Source organism: Saccostrea echinata, unplaced genomic scaffold, assembly GCF_033153115.1.
Source record: "Saccostrea echinata isolate AGI-Se365-2 ecotype Australia unplaced genomic scaffold, CSIRO_AGI_Sech_v1 ptg000034l, whole genome shotgun sequence".
Taxonomy (NCBI): domain Eukaryota; kingdom Metazoa; phylum Mollusca; class Bivalvia; order Ostreida; family Ostreidae; genus Saccostrea; species Saccostrea echinata.
In genome coordinates, this window is record NW_026889783.1 from 6,480,201 (window position 1) to 6,495,540 (window position 15,340).

General features: G+C 33.0%; 2 protein-coding genes across 16 annotated transcripts in view; one reads left to right on the plus strand and one right to left on the minus strand.

Moving 5' to 3' along the window:
• Positions 1-5,739, minus strand: LOC133199651 (armadillo repeat-containing protein 7-like). 2 transcript variants are annotated; one of them, XM_061335522.1, is made up of 7 exons: positions 5,623-5,739; positions 5,419-5,517; positions 4,211-4,279; positions 2,107-2,173; positions 1,755-1,825; positions 1,358-1,449; positions 3-939 (listed from the first exon to the last, which is right to left on the minus strand). In XM_061335522.1, the coding sequence occupies exons 1-7, from the start codon at positions 5,729-5,731 to the stop codon at positions 877-879; spliced, it is 570 nt and encodes a 189-aa protein (XP_061191506.1). In that variant the 5' UTR covers positions 5,732-5,739; the 3' UTR covers positions 3-876. The 2 variants fall into 2 exon arrangements, with proteins under 2 accessions (XP_061191507.1, XP_061191506.1); XM_061335523.1 differs by lacking the exon at positions 5,419-5,517 and having other exon boundaries at positions 1-939; positions 5,623-5,735.
• The window catches only part of LOC133199649 (5'-AMP-activated protein kinase catalytic subunit alpha-2-like), a 24,779-nt gene continuing 15,100 nt past the window's right edge, over positions 5,662-15,340 (plus strand). For 4 of the 14 annotated variants that reach the window (XM_061335514.1, XM_061335515.1, XM_061335519.1 and 1 more), the window contains exons 1-10: positions 5,924-6,145; positions 8,547-8,688; positions 10,196-10,289; positions 10,520-10,664; positions 10,832-10,919; positions 11,042-11,111; positions 11,295-11,343; positions 11,909-12,014; positions 13,966-14,071; positions 14,886-15,000. In XM_061335514.1, coding sequence (XP_061191498.1) covers positions 6,046-6,145; positions 8,547-8,688; positions 10,196-10,289; positions 10,520-10,664; positions 10,832-10,919; positions 11,042-11,111; positions 11,295-11,343; positions 11,909-12,014; positions 13,966-14,071; positions 14,886-15,000 — 1,015 coding nt within the window. In that variant the 5' untranslated portion in view covers positions 5,924-6,045. Of the gene's footprint in view, positions 5,763-5,784; positions 5,877-5,922; positions 6,146-8,546; positions 8,689-10,195; positions 10,290-10,519; positions 10,665-10,831; positions 10,920-11,041; positions 11,112-11,294; positions 11,344-11,908; positions 12,015-13,965; positions 14,072-14,885; positions 15,001-15,160; positions 15,173-15,308; positions 15,327-15,340 lie in introns of those variants that run through there. The other 10 variants (XM_061335511.1, XM_061335517.1, XM_061335510.1 and 7 more) reach the window with 9 other exon arrangements.

Sequence of the window (15,340 nt, forward strand, 5' to 3'; positions counted from 1 at the left end):
CAACATTTTTTACCTTGACCTTTCCTCTGACCTTGACCTCACTTTTCTTAAATTATTGTTTGGCTCAGTTTTAAGAAACCATTCACAATATTTTTTTTTATCAAACTTAATATGCTGATATGTTTTAGTGAGAGCTATTCAACTGTATCAAAAACTTTTGACCTTGCACTTTCTTGTGACCTTGACCTCACTTTTCTTTAGTTTGCATTTTGCTTAGTTTTAAAGAAACCATTTAACATATTTTTATGTAAGCTTATGCACTTATACAAAATTTGGTGAAAATTTATCATCTATTTCCATTTTTTTTAAAATTTCAATTCAATTTTACATAAACTATTCAAGATATTCTCATCAAACTTCATACACTAATACAAATCATACAAATTTTCCTGTTGCATTACTATTATACACCCGGTGGACATTCATGTCCTATGGACATATTTATAAAATTTTGGTAGGATTTTTTTACATAAACTTTGCACGCGTTACACAAAAACATAACATCCAATGATTCCAATCACATCCCACTTCTGTCCACTAATAATTTACCATCTTCAGTCTATAGTTTGTGTTCACCTTCAAGTGTTTATAATATCTATTATCTTATGTTAGAATCCACAACATCTCTGTATCATTTTCTAAGAAACAATTGTGCTTCTTATTTAGTAGCTTAATAATTCTTAGTATGCTTTATATATAGGAACAGGCACCGATTTTGAAAAAGTAGTTCATATTTTATCTGTTCCTGTGTTATACAATGACTTCCCCTCCTGCACCTTATTCACATAGAAATATTAAGGTCAGATGTATCATTGTGATTTCTGGAGCTCTGTCACTTCATTTCCTTTGGTGTGAAGGCTTTGATCTGTATGAACTTTAAGTACTCAGTCGTTCCTGGACCTGCTTGGCAGCCTCAATCTGTGATCTGTCACAATAGTCCTGTAATTGTACAGATAACGGAGTTCTTATATCAAATGTCATCTATGTGTTGTTATAAAGAAATTAATCTTCAATGGAATCAGAGAACCTCCAGACTATTTAGCTTACTCTGAAAGAGTGTCATAGATTTATGTGTAAATCCAGACTATTTAGCTTACTCTGAATGAGTGTCATAGATGTGCACTGTATGTGTAAATCCAGACTATTTAGCTTACTCTGAGTGTCATAGATGTGCACTGTATGTGTAAATCCAGACTATTTAGCTTACTCTGCACAATTTATATTAACATGAATGTCAGAAATGTATATGTAAATCCATAACTTATCTGTTTTGGATTCTTTTTGGGTTTTTTTTTGGTTATATAGTTTACTTAATCAAATCTGTTTCACTTACGGTTAAATCTTTATTTTTGCTTACCTCCAGAAAAACCTTTGCAAGGTTACTCAGCCTTGGGTTTGTGGATTCTGAAAACCTCAACATGCATTCTACAATAGGTAGGGCTGTTATTTCTGTAAAAAACAGAAAACAATACAAGGAACAACAAAGTCTTATATTGTTAACACAGTCTTTTTCAACAACAAATGCATAAGTTAAAAATTATGACACAGTTTTAACTAACTGATACCTTTTAAACATCTTGTGAATTTATTTTAAATTTTTATTCAAATTTAATCAGCTGGCATCTTTAAGATTAGACTAAGAGAAATAGGATGTCTTTTATTTCTAGATCTATTCCATTTTTGTTTTCATTTTAATCACAAGGCATCCTTTGGATTAGATTTTGGAGGTTTCTCCTGGGTTCAGTAGAACTCACCTGCCCTTGATACAGGGGTCACTAGAAACATCAGCGTGGTGATGGCGGACAGGACTGTCTCCTCATTGGGGCTAGACAAGAAACAAAAGCAGTCAAGTTAAAAAACATGTATTAGCTCTGTCTTTTTCATTCATAAAAATTAGATGTGAATTCAATGTTATGCAATGAGTTGTCAAGTTAAATTTAGTTGGAGGTAAATCTTCTAGTTGTCTCATTCACAAAATTTGAACTACCCTACAAATAGAATTATAAACAAAAGTTTCTAGATCACTTATTCATTAAATGATTCAAGGGTAAAGTAGGAGTATTACTCTAACTCCATATTACTCTATAGGTAAGAACAAAGGCTTACCTAGATAGACATTTCATAACAAGTTTAACTCCACTGTTTTTCAAGATTTCTTCTTTGTTAATTTTATCTGTAATCATAGATAATGAAGACTTCTGTATGATATTGATTTAATGCCCTGTTCACACGGAGAGTTTGATTCGCAGTAAATTAATGCGAAGTAAACTAATGCGAATTAAACTAATGCGAATTAAATTGCGTTCACACGACAGCTAATGCGAAGTAAACTAATGCGAATTAAATTTTTATTTCTACAGAAAGGCTATTCAGTAAGGCTATTATGACGTCATTTTGCGAATCACGTCACATTGTGCCGAGCAGATACATTTGACCACTGATTTGACAGAATGTCATAGTGTCTGAACACATTTTAGTGATTATCATAATTTTCCTTTGTTTTCCACTCAAAAGTAGCACAAGTACCTACATCTGACCATCGACATGTGGCCTGTGACTTAATTCTGCCCTTACGCATGCGTCAAAATTTAATTCGAATTAGCTTCGCTTAGCTTTCACACGGAGCTAATGCGATGTAATTTAATGCGCAGTAAATTAATTCGAATTAAACTAATTCGCATTAAATTCTCCGTGTGAACGCGGTTCAAATTTAATTCGCAGTAACTTACGGTTAATTCGAATTAAACTCTCCGTGTGAACAGGGCATAAAAATAAATACATTACAACAAGTAATAAAAGAAATTCAAGAGCAGATAACTATGCCAAGTCTTCTTTTCTGGCAGCAATTTAAATAGTTCATTCACCTCTTATATAAATAAGTTCTACCTATAAACATATTTATGCTGATGTTAATGGGGTTCATTACTTAAGAGTCATTGGAAGGCTAATTAATGACTACCTCCAGAATATTTCATGCCTAAAGGCCTTAATAGTCACCCGACTAAATATGTAATAATTTCCTTCTAATACACTCTCCAACCATTACCCATCCTGATGATATATAGTCCATGGTCTTTGTAGACATGAAATTACATGTTGTTCATATTACTATTAGGGACTATAAGCAAGTTTAAAATCCAATCCCCCTCTTTTTTATACCAACATTTTCTACTTTCTCCAGTGACCATGACCTCAGTAAATAAGCAATCTGCATGTGTATAATACTGTCTACCATAAATGATTAACTAATCCTGAGCAAAAAGTTTACTTTTTTATGCATGTAACCTTGAACTAGACCAAATGTCCTTGTCTCAGATCATAATTAACACAATAAGATCATACACAACATTTGCAAGAGCTTCTAATGTGTCTTTACTGTTGTGTCATGGTTTAGACAGAATCTTAACACTTTTTCTATCTAGTAAGAGATCTTATGTTACATATGTAAGGTCATGAAACAATCTCACCTATTAGACAATCATTCAGTTTAAATAAGATAATCTCTGTGGCTTAAGTAACCTGTACATTCACAAAACAGTTCTCGATAGTGACCTTATAGTATTTAAAGGTTACCATGAGCCAAGTTAATTTGAAGTTGTAAAATCAGAAGCAATCTTTGAGCAAAAAATTGTCAACTATTTGCCCATTCAAGTAAAATTACCATATATTATCCAAATAATTTCTACTTCTTGTGCAGTTCCAGAGAAATGTTCAAAGATTATGGAAGATGCATAACAGAAGATAACTGACATAAAACACATATTAGATACCTGTATGATGCCTTAATGAGTCAGGTGCCCTCCCTTATACCTGGTTTTGATACTCCTATCTGTATATTATTCCTGTATATTAGCTGTATGAATCAGATGTCCTCTATTAAAACTGGTTTGAATACTCATGTAGATAACTGTTTGTTAACTGAATGAATCATGTGCCCTCTTTCACAACTGGTTTGAATCCTCAAGTAGATATCACAGGCGCTTGTGGACAGGAACCCTATGCAGAATTAATGTTTTATTTAAAAAATCATATCGCAGTTTTATAACACTGGGGGTATGATTTTTTAATTCTACATTATTTTTTTAATTTTTTCATATGGAATACATTGTACATGTGTACTAGAAGATTATTTATGGAAAAAGAAGAATAAAATATCCTTGAACCCACAGTTTGTCCACAAGCACCTGTGGGTGCTCTCACTCCTTTTTACCTAAACAAAGATTACAAAGTCCTCCAATACCAAATTGCACTAACTTCTCATCATCTTCATCCAGGCAATCTAAAGCATTAAAACAAACAAAAAAGCAATTAATCAACACTACAATATCATAAACATCAGCAGTCCCTTGGATTTACAATCATTAGTTTATGCTGCAATAGATTCAGGAAATTTTTCTTTGAAAATAAAATTCAACAAATAAAGTAACTTTGTTGTTCAATCTAATATCATATAAATTATATAAATAAGCTGTCTTAATTCTTTCTTCCCCTATAACTCAAAAGAAAATATATGGCTGCTTGGACCAGGGGACCCCAGAAATTTACTAGTCTGGTGTTCTAACCTAAACCATAGATCTACCACAGGCTAATATCCACAGTTCACACAGCCCAAACCATTACATTCCACCCTCCTTAGATTGTCTTTGCCCTTTAAGACACACAACTCAGATTCTTTAGTCCCTGACAGATCTTTCACCTGCACGTCCAGAGGTAGGGTCAACAGCATCAATTTATCTAACAGGTAATTCTAGACTAAGAATCGAACCTGGAACCCCCTGCATTGCTAGTCATATGGTCTAACTACTGAGCTAAATAGCTACAGTCCATACAACTTAAGCCACTACACCTAAAATAATTTTTCAAAATCCCAAAAAATTTCAGGTAGATGAATAATGACCAAAAAAACAAAAGGAAATCCAAGGATTTTTGATACCTGGATCACAGTCTATCCTAAATTTCCTATTAATACATTATAACCACTGTGACATGTTTAAATATTTACAACTAATAGTATATGAAATTCATTGAAAATCTACAACAATCATACTCCCTGTAACACACTCGAAATCAGGTCATGGTGCAGAAGAATACACAATACAAATGAAGTAGAATTTATTGATAAATACACTAGAAACACCAAATTGTATATTGTTTTGGCTCAATTTAATTAAATTCAATTACACTATTAGATTGTCATAAAAAATTAATATATAACAATTACACATTTAAAATTAATTTGTCATTTTTTCCCTCTCATTATTCATTTACACAATCTAATTAAAATTAGATGTTCATTAACGTTATTTAACTTTCCACAACAATTTGCATGGTCATGTACTGTTATCCAAAAATAGCAGAATTCAGTGCTTAAATGTTACACATGCTGAGAGAGATAGAAAGATATGAGAGAGAGGTTACCAAGGAAAAGGTCGATAACATTCAAAGTTCTCATGTACTCATAATTCACTGGGTCGTAAGCAAAATTTCCCAAATTTGCTAAAACTTCTTGCTTGCTCTCTGAAATGAAGGAGAACGGACAGTCTGACAAACTAGTATCGATATTGAAAAAACACTAACAGTACATTATTTTCAATCGGGTTCAGCATTTGTAAAATTACAAACCCAGACTGTCTGTATCCTGAAATTCAATTACAAGAGCTTGTAAATAGCTAAACCGCCCAATCCCGTGTGGTCCAGTTCTCTTTGAAAGTTGTTCCTTTGTGCTAAACATTATTCTGTTATTTAGACTACGAGCCTACGAGGTAACTACATTTTTATCATTGCGACCTTCAACTTGTATATCAACTTCCGGAGAAAACAAATATTGGTCAAATTTGGTCACGTGCCAGTGTTGTTGATTTACAGGTCACATGTAGGTTAGAAAACAACTTTTTAAATGTTGTAAGGAAATCCAAAAACATGTTATGATGCAGAAGTGTTCAGCTCCGAAGAACTAATATCTTTTCGTTAAAACTGAGTTTCTTTTGACTATAATCGTTGCATTTTGGAGATTTTTGCAGTGCTCGGCATTCTGAGGTCTGAAAGATGGCGGAGAAATCGTCGTCCTCTCAAAATGCTGGAGTCAAAATCGGTCATTACATCTTAGGGGACACCTTAGGAATTGGAACATTTGGGAAGGTTAAAAGTAAGTAATTTAGATTTAGATTACCTATGTCAATTTTTGTCCTTAAGTAAGATTGTACAATGAGATACTGTAGGTCAAGTACTTGAAGTTCATTACCCTTTTAAATCCTTGTCGGCTTTCAAATGGGCCAAATTGATCAATTGGAATCAATGTACATCTATTGTACAAAAGGAAAGTCATGTAAGGTGAATATCCTCAATATAAAGATGCGACAAATAATCAATACATGAATTGCAGTAGACAGGTCCAGCACAATCACTTGATTAAGCTATATAGCTTGAAATAGCTATATAGCTTTATTAAGGTATTCAAAATAGCAAAAATGTTATTTGTACAAAATAGACAAAAAGTCGCAAGTATTTGACTATTCATATATATGTAATATGGGATATCAAATCAACAACCCGAATCAAAGATAGTTCTAACATTGCAGCATTTGAATACTTTTAAGCAAAAGATGAATTTCCATTGTTTGGGTAACTGTACACAACCTTGTGTGCGCTGAGGCATGGATAAGTATGATTGCTTCTCATTGTACTGAACTATTACCAATCAATTATCTTAATGACCATAATTGGCCTCCTTTATAATTTCATTGAAGAAGTAACTGTATCAATTGCTTTATATAGCCCCAAAACTTTTAGAACTTTGAGTACAAAGTTTAGAGTGCGGGACGGTTCGCCCTGAAAGACCATTCGCGCTGAGACGTTTCGCCCAAGGACGGTTCGCACCGAAGATCAATCAATTAATCATGTGGCAATTATCACTTGTTAACAGCAATTATCAACTTCTTAACTTTTATACTGTGTTATATTAATCCAATCAATTGGTTCAATCAATAATACCAATTTATATGGGTTATACTTAACACCTGACACCGCAGGGACCTATAAGGACCTATAAGTCCCTGCGGACACTGGAAACCAAATTATAACACCTTAATTACAAAACTGAATCAGACAATTATGATTGCTGAATAAACATAATTATATCTGCACATGGATAATTATACCTTTAATTATGGTATAAGCCTATTTTCAACAATTTAAACAGACATGAAAGTTTTTTTTTAGTAACTTTAGAACTTTTTTAATAAAGTCAATATTAACCTTATATGTAAATATTTATCTTAAAACATATCGTATTTATATCGTTATAGACAATGAAGATTAAATCGGGCGCGAAACGTCTCGGCGCGAAAGGTCTTTAGGGGCGAATGGTCTTGGCGCGAAACATCAATTGGGGCGAAACGTCCCGTTACCCTCTTAAGGAGACGCAATTTGATGAGTGATTTTTACATGCATTATTTTAATAAGAGTTCAAGGTTGAATATCATCACTGCACCAAGGTGCGACTTTTTGTGCATACTTGGAAAATAACACATTTGAGAAAAAAGTGTGATAAAATAGCTAAATCAAGCTATTCTGAATAGCTTAATAAAGCTATATAGCTAAATCAAGCTATATAGCTTAATCAAGAGATTGTGCCGGACCTGGTAGAATTATAAGAGTAAATAGAGAAAGATGAGTGTATATTAATTGAGTGTTAATATTTATTTAGTAATTTACAGAGAAAAATATGTCTGTTTAGTTTTCTTTTACATTTTGTGAAGTTTGATAATAAAAAAAAATTCACTATTTCCTATTTTAATATATTGGTCAAGCTGATTGTATACTTGTTCACCCTAAAATTTGTTTGCCCTTGACAGCGTTCGCCCTAATTCTCGTTTACCCAGAGTCCGATCGCCCTAAAACTTGTTGGCACAGGGTCTGTCTGCCTTATTTATATTGCAGAGAGTTGAATAATGAACCAATAGATTTTTTAAAATAAATTATATGTACATTGGTACATAAATTGCACACGGGAGACAACAGATGTATGCATGTGGTCACACTATAAATACCTGTCCTATCAAAGACCCTGCAGACCAACAGAAATTAACATCTCTGTCCTTTGTTTTTGAAACATAATGCAGATTGTAAAAAAAAACCCACAGATATGATCCCCTAAATTACAATGACATTATTAAGTATAATTAAACCAATTAAGCATGTAAAATGTATTAATATCAAATTTGAATTATTTAATTAAGATTACGGTAAGTAAAAAAAAATACTGTAGCAACATTTGAAAACAAAAACACTAAGTCATAAAATATTGAATGAAAATTAATAATAAATCTTAACATTTACTATATGTACTGTAAATATATTAGGGCCAAAGAGACGTATGGCGAACAAGATATATAGCAAACGAGATATAGGGCGAACAAGAATAATGGCGAACGGACCCTGAGTGAACGAACCCTTGCGAACAGGTAGATAGGGCGAACAAACCTGATACCGGTCAAACTATGCAATTTGAATGTATTGATATATATTAAAGAATTTTATTTTCATAGTTGCAACTCATCAGCTGACAAATCACAAAGTAGCTGTGAAGATTTTGAACAGACAAAAGATAAAAAGTTTGGATGTTGTTGGAAAAATAAAAAGAGAGATCCAGAATCTCAAGCTTTTCCGTCACCCTCACATAATCAAACTGTAAGTATACATTTCATTGATCCTCAGAAAGTAAATTCCAAACTGTAGAAAATTTTGCATAATCAAAATTCGAGTTTTTCTTACTAACCATCAAACTGCATGTCTGTTGTAATCAAAGTTTAAATAGGTATAAATGATAAAAGTTATTATCTCATTATTAGTATAAATCTAAAAAAAAAATTCATACTAAAGTTTCAAAAAAGGAGATGGGCGAACATAGCGTGCAGAAAGCCTATAGCTTCAGATATATAAAAATCATGTTCAATTTGTGAATTTAGTATTTAGAGTAAAGTTCTCATTATTAAAATTTCTGTAATTTTGATAAACAAAACTTTTCTGAGGAAAATTTTCTTGGCAAAATTTATTCTTTTATAAAAAAAAATAATGTGGTATTCATGGGGTTCGAACCCTAGCAATAAAAACCCTGAGTATCATTTTCTTTCGAGACTAGCATGCTAACCACTAGACTACACAAGTCCTGATGAATATTGGCATTTAAATCATGTTTGTGATATGACCCTTGACTTAATGAACTTCAAGTATTTCTCGAAAAGATGCGAATGATATGTCATAAAAGTATATTTTTAAGGTATAGTGGGTCTTTGCTCCATATTTTTGGAAACCAAAAAATGTATACTTTTATGCAAACTTTGAGGATTAACTTTTAAAAAAATGGAGCGAAGACCCACTCATATCGAAAAATAGTGTTATAGTATGAGAAAATGACTCTTTTTGCCCTCTTTAGTGTGTGTACAATATTTCATAAGCAAATAATTTCAATCTTTGTGAGTTTTTTCCAAATTGTGGAGATTTTGCATAAAGTATATTTTAATGTTAGATGAAATATCAAGGAAAATTTTGATATAATTGAGATTTAATTTTTCACCTTAATGTTTGTCACACTATAGGCTGTTCGCTCGTCATGTTCACCCATCTTCTTTCAACAAACTGATTGTAAATTTGTAGTGCTGGGTATCACAGCTGAAAAATTAAATGTTGTGATATTTTACAATATTAAATTTTATATTGCAGTATTTCACAATATTGAATTCATATTCACTTTCACTTTTTCTTCTATTTTTCAAATATTAAAAAACAAATGCAAATATCATTTGTTCTTGTGTTGATATCAATATTGCCTAGCCAAATGGTGATGGCACATGTGGCTACCCAAGTTTGTTGTGCCACAAGAATATTTAATGTACTCGTTGCAATGGTCACATACAGTTTTAACTTGAAGTGGTTTCATGTAAATTTACATACTGTACATGAAAAATAAAATAAGACAATACAATGAACCAGTAACTGATAACTTTGGTAAACTTATAAACATTTTCTATGTTTTGATTTGTGCAGATCATTTAATTTTTTAAAATTGAGTAAATTGTTACAAAAGATAACTTGAATCTGACCAATTGCATTGATTTGTGTGTAAACTTACCATGATTTGTAATTGTTATGATATCTGATTTTTCTATTTATAAATCTGATATGTTTGTTTTGGCAGGTATCAAGTGATAAGCACACCCACAGACATTTTCATGGTGATGGAATACGTGTCGGGAGGCGAACTGTTTGATTACATTGTCAAACATGGCAAAGTATGAGACCTCAATTACTCCAGCATTAGGGGGATGGTGGATTTCATTTTGTTTTCTTTTATTAATCAGTATAGGTTTTTCTCAGTCTTAAGTGTAAGAATGTATGTAACATTTAGAATACCCAGTAGTTAAACTTTTTTTTCATACAGATAAAGTTGGGAAGCTTTTAGTATCTAGTATTAACTCATTGAAAAGACAGAGTCCATGTTAGATTTGATGTTCTGTTGCAGTTGAAGGAGCCTGAGGCCAGGCGATTCTTCCAGCAGATTATATCAGGGGTGGACTACTGCCATCGACACATGGTCGTACATCGAGATCTCAAACCGGAAAATCTCCTACTGGACAGTAACCTCAATGTTAAAATTGCTGACTTTGGTATGTCCATTGTCTGTTTTTGGAGAAAAAAAAGCTTGTTAAAAATATTATTATTAATTTTACCTGAAGATGAAGACAAAAAAGTTATACATGATACATTTTATTCATCATTTGTTGTATTGCATTTTATGTTCATGGTTGTATACCAAACTTATTATGGTTTGTAGGACTCTCAAACATGATGCATGATGGTGAATTTTTACGTACAAGTTGTGGTTCCCCAAACTATGCTGCCCCAGAAGTCATCTCTGGAAAGTGAGTAAACCATGTAAACATTTCAGACATAACATAGACCAATTATTGATCAGTTGTGTGACCCTGCCTGGATGTTTATGATGTTTCTCAGTAAATAGGTTGATGTATGTGCTTTATTTTAGACTGTATGCTGGACCAGAGGTAGATATCTGGAGTTGTGGTGTTATACTGTATGCCCTGCTGTGTGGAACAGTAAGTTTAGTATTTGTTGAATAAAGTACTTGATACATGCACTTGTAGTTCACAGTATCAATCCTTAAATTTAAAAGCATATGTACAGTGCATAAGTTAAGTTACAATTAAATTAAAACGGATTAAGTTAACATTAAATTAATATTACATATGTGTTGTATATATATGCATGTATATTTTCAGCTCCCATTTGATGATGAACATGTGCCAACTTTATTCAGGAAGATTAAATGTAAGTATTTTGTACCATTCCAATGGTCAATGGTCAAAAAACAAAACTAACAAAAACTTCAGATTGATGCAATGCTAGGAACTGAATTGTTTGCAAGCTGTCAATTACACATTTCTCACACACAAAAGATAAGATTGTCATTTTGTTCTAAATATATTGCAAGGTAATTTCATAAGCAAGATAAGAATAAGTTCAAAGAAATACATTTACTATTGTGATGACAATAAGGGAACTTGAAAATAGGTAAATTTGACTTGACAATAAATGAAATTGACTGTTGGTGACCTTGACAATAGGTGAACTTGACTGTCGGTGACCTTAACAATATGTGAACTTGACTTTAGGTGACCTTGACAATAGGTGAACTTAACTTGACAGTAGGTAACCTTGACAACAGGTTGACTTGACAATAAGTCAACTTGACTGTAGGTGACCTTGACAATAGTTGAAGTTGACAACAGGTTATCTTAACAACAGGTGAACTTGTGATGACAATTAGTAAACTTGTTATGACAATTAGTAAACTTGGCTTGAATTTCCCAGAGGTGTATGTTGTGTTTTTCAGCTGGAATATTTGCTGTCCCTGATTATCTGAACAAGGAGGTGGTCAGTCTGCTGTGTATGATGCTCCAAGTGGATCCCCTCAAACGGGCCACGATATCCCAGATAAGGTAAACAGTCAGGATATCCCATATAAGGTAAACAGTCACAATATCCCAGATAAGGTACCGGTAAACAGTCAAGATATCCTAGATAAGGTAAACAGTCACAATATCCTAGATAAGGTAAACAGTCATGATATCCCAGATATAGTAAACAGCCATGATATCCCAGAAATGGTAAACAGTCATGATATCCCAGATAAGGTAAACAACCATGATATCTCAGATAAAGTAAACAGTCACAATATCCCAGATAAGGTAAACAGTCATGGTATTCCAGATAAATTAAACAGTCATGATATCCCAGATAAAGTAAACAGTCACGATATCCCAGATAGGGTAAACAGTCACAATATCCTAGATAAGGTAATCAGTCATGATATCCCAGATAGGGTAGGCAATCATGATATCCCAGAAAGGGTAAAAAGTCACGATATCCCAGATAAAGTAAACAGTCAAGATATCCCAGATGAGTAAACAGCCAAAATATCCCTGAGAAGGTAAACAGCCACGATATCCCAGATAGGGTAAACAGCCAAAATATCCCAGAAAAGGTAAACAGGCTTCAGTATCCCAGAAAAGGTAAACAGTCATGATATCCCAGATAAAGTAAACAGTCATGATATCCCAGATAAGGTAAACAGTCACGATATGCCAGGTAAGGTGAACAGTCACAATATCCCAAATAAGGTAAACAGCCACGATATCCCAGATAGAGTAAACACTCACGATATCCCTGAAAAGATAAACAGGCACAATATCCCAGATGAGTAAACAGCCAAAATATCCCAGAAAAGGTAAACAGGCTATAGTATCCCAGATAAGGTAAACAGTCATGATATCCCAGATAAGGTAAACAGCCACGATATCCCAGATAAAGTAAACAGCCATGATATCCCAGAAATGGTAAACAGGCTACAGTATCCCAGATAAAGTAAACAGCCACGATATACCAGATAAGGTAAACAGCCACGATATCCCAGATAAAGTAAACAGCCATGATATCCCAGAAATGGTAAACAGGCTACAGTATCCCAGATAAAGTAAACAGCCACGATATACCAGATAAGGTAAACAGCCACGTTATCACACATAGGGTAAACAGCCATGATGTTTACTTTTTCGTCGAATCATCTCCAAACAAATTTTTCTGTTGTTTCCAAAAATAATTTTTGTCTCATCACTAAAAACTACTGATGAACAGTGCTTCTCAACAGTCCAATTTAATTTTTGCCGACAAAGTTATCTTGCACTGTCAACACAAGATATCATTATGGTCTTGGAAATGGGATGACGTTTGTAACTATGCTTCATCTTTCAGTTCTTGCTTCAATGTTCGAAGATGTATTTCTTTGTTAATAATTGAGCATATAGATGCAGACTGTAGTTTAGACATGGTAAAGATTTAGATACAGACTAGATGATACATGGTACAGATTTAGATGCACACTGTAGATGATATGTGATATAGATTTAGATACAAACTAAAAATGATATGTGATACAGATTTAGATACAAACTAAAAATAATAGGTGATATAGATTTAGATACAAACTATAGATGATATGTGATATAGATTTAGATACAGACTGTAGATGATACATGGTACAGATGTAGATGCACACTGTAGATGATATGTGATATAGATTTAGATACAGACTGTAGATGAGGCATGGTACAGATTTAGATGCACACTGTAGATGATATGTGATATAGATTTAGATACAGACTGTAGATGATACATGGTACAGATTTAGATGCACACTGTAGATGATATGTGATATAGATTAAGATACAGACTGTAGATGATACATGGTACAGATTTAGATGTACACTGTAGATGATATGTGATACAGATTTAGATAGACTGTAGATAAGGCATGGTTAGATTTAGATGCACACTGTAGATGATATGTGATATAGATTTAGATACAGACTTATATTGAAAACTCTTTAACAGGGAGCATGAGTGGTTTCAGAAGGACCTGCCATCTTACCTGTTCCCTTCCCCACAAGACCAGGACGCCTCCATTGTAGAAATGGATGTCATACGAGAAATTTGTGAGGTATGTCATACATGAAATCTCCCTGTGAGTGAGGTAACTTCATGTTTAACTTGTGAGATAAGTTTTACATGAAATCTATCTGTGAGTGAGGTTAGATATATATGTGTAACTTGTGAGATAAGTTATACATGAAATCTATCTGTGAGTGAGGTTAGATACATGTGTAACTTGTGAGATAAGTTTTACATGAAATCTATCTGTGAGTGAGGTTAGATATATGTGTAACTTGTGAGATAAGGTATACATGAAATCTGTGAGTGAGTTAAGTTACATGTGTAACTTGTGAGATAAGTTATACATGAAATCTGTTTGTGAGTGAGGTTAGATATATGTGTAACTTGTGAGATAAGTTATACATGAAATCTGTGAGTGAGGTAAGTTGCATGTGTAACTTGTGAGATAAGTTAATTTTCATTGAGAAATTTGTTACAAATTGTGCCAATGCAGGTTTAATCATTGATGTTTACAAATTTTTGAAATATATACAACTCTCAACTTTACAACTTTCAACTTTATATGGGTACATGCATAAGACACTGACTAATAAACAGAAGAGGCATTGTATAGTAACGTATACATATAAATGTAGCAGTGTATGCTAATTTATAGCAGCAATGAGTATGTAGCAGTAATGACTATTTCGAAAATGCAGCAGTAATGTAATGCATCCCAAAAATTATGTTGTAGTTTCCTTTAATTTCTTGGACTAGAGTTAGACAAATTACTTAGTACCAGTAATTATATCAAGTGATTGATGAAAAATTATATTAACAACTCAGAAAAAGGCTGAATTCTGATGATTCAATTTGAACAGAAATTTGGTGTGACTGAATATGAAGTCCAGAGAGCTTTACTGAGCAATGACCCTCATGACCAGCTAAATATAGCCTATCACCTGATTGTGGACAACCGGAGACTTGCCGGGGAAGGTAAGGGAGGACTAGATTTACTGTGTTGACCACATCTTGATTGTAGTGAATAAATTTTGTAAATTTTTTCTTGAAGGTTTGCATGTATTTTGCATATTGACTTTTTAGAATTTTTGAAATTGTTATAATATTTTTTGTATCAATATGTTGTATCTGACAGGTGATTATGGAGGTAAAGTTGTCTCTCATGAGTTTTGGATAACATTCAAATTACATGTATATAGCATATTTTTCTTTGATTGTTTTTGTGTTTGTGTAGTGGATTTTTTCTGATTTCATTGATGAGTCCACTTCTTTTTTAACCTCAGTGTCCACCACTAGTACATGTATGTACTGATTT

What these genes read in the sequence shown, in the direction of transcription:
- LOC133199651 (XM_061335522.1), bottom strand. Translation starts at nt 5,731, where the DNA reads ATGTTTAGCACAAAGGAACAACTTTCAAAGAGAACTGGACCACACGGG. An exon ending in TGTTATCGACCTTTTCCTTG is followed by an intron (nt 4,280 to 5,418) that starts GTAACCTCTCTC and finishes TTAATGCTTTAG; the next exon opens with ATTGCCTGGATGAAGATGAT. An exon ending in GACCCCTGTATCAAGGGCAG is followed by an intron (nt 1,450 to 1,754) that starts GTGAGTTCTACT and finishes TGTTTTTTACAG; the next exon opens with AAATAACAGCCCTACCTATT.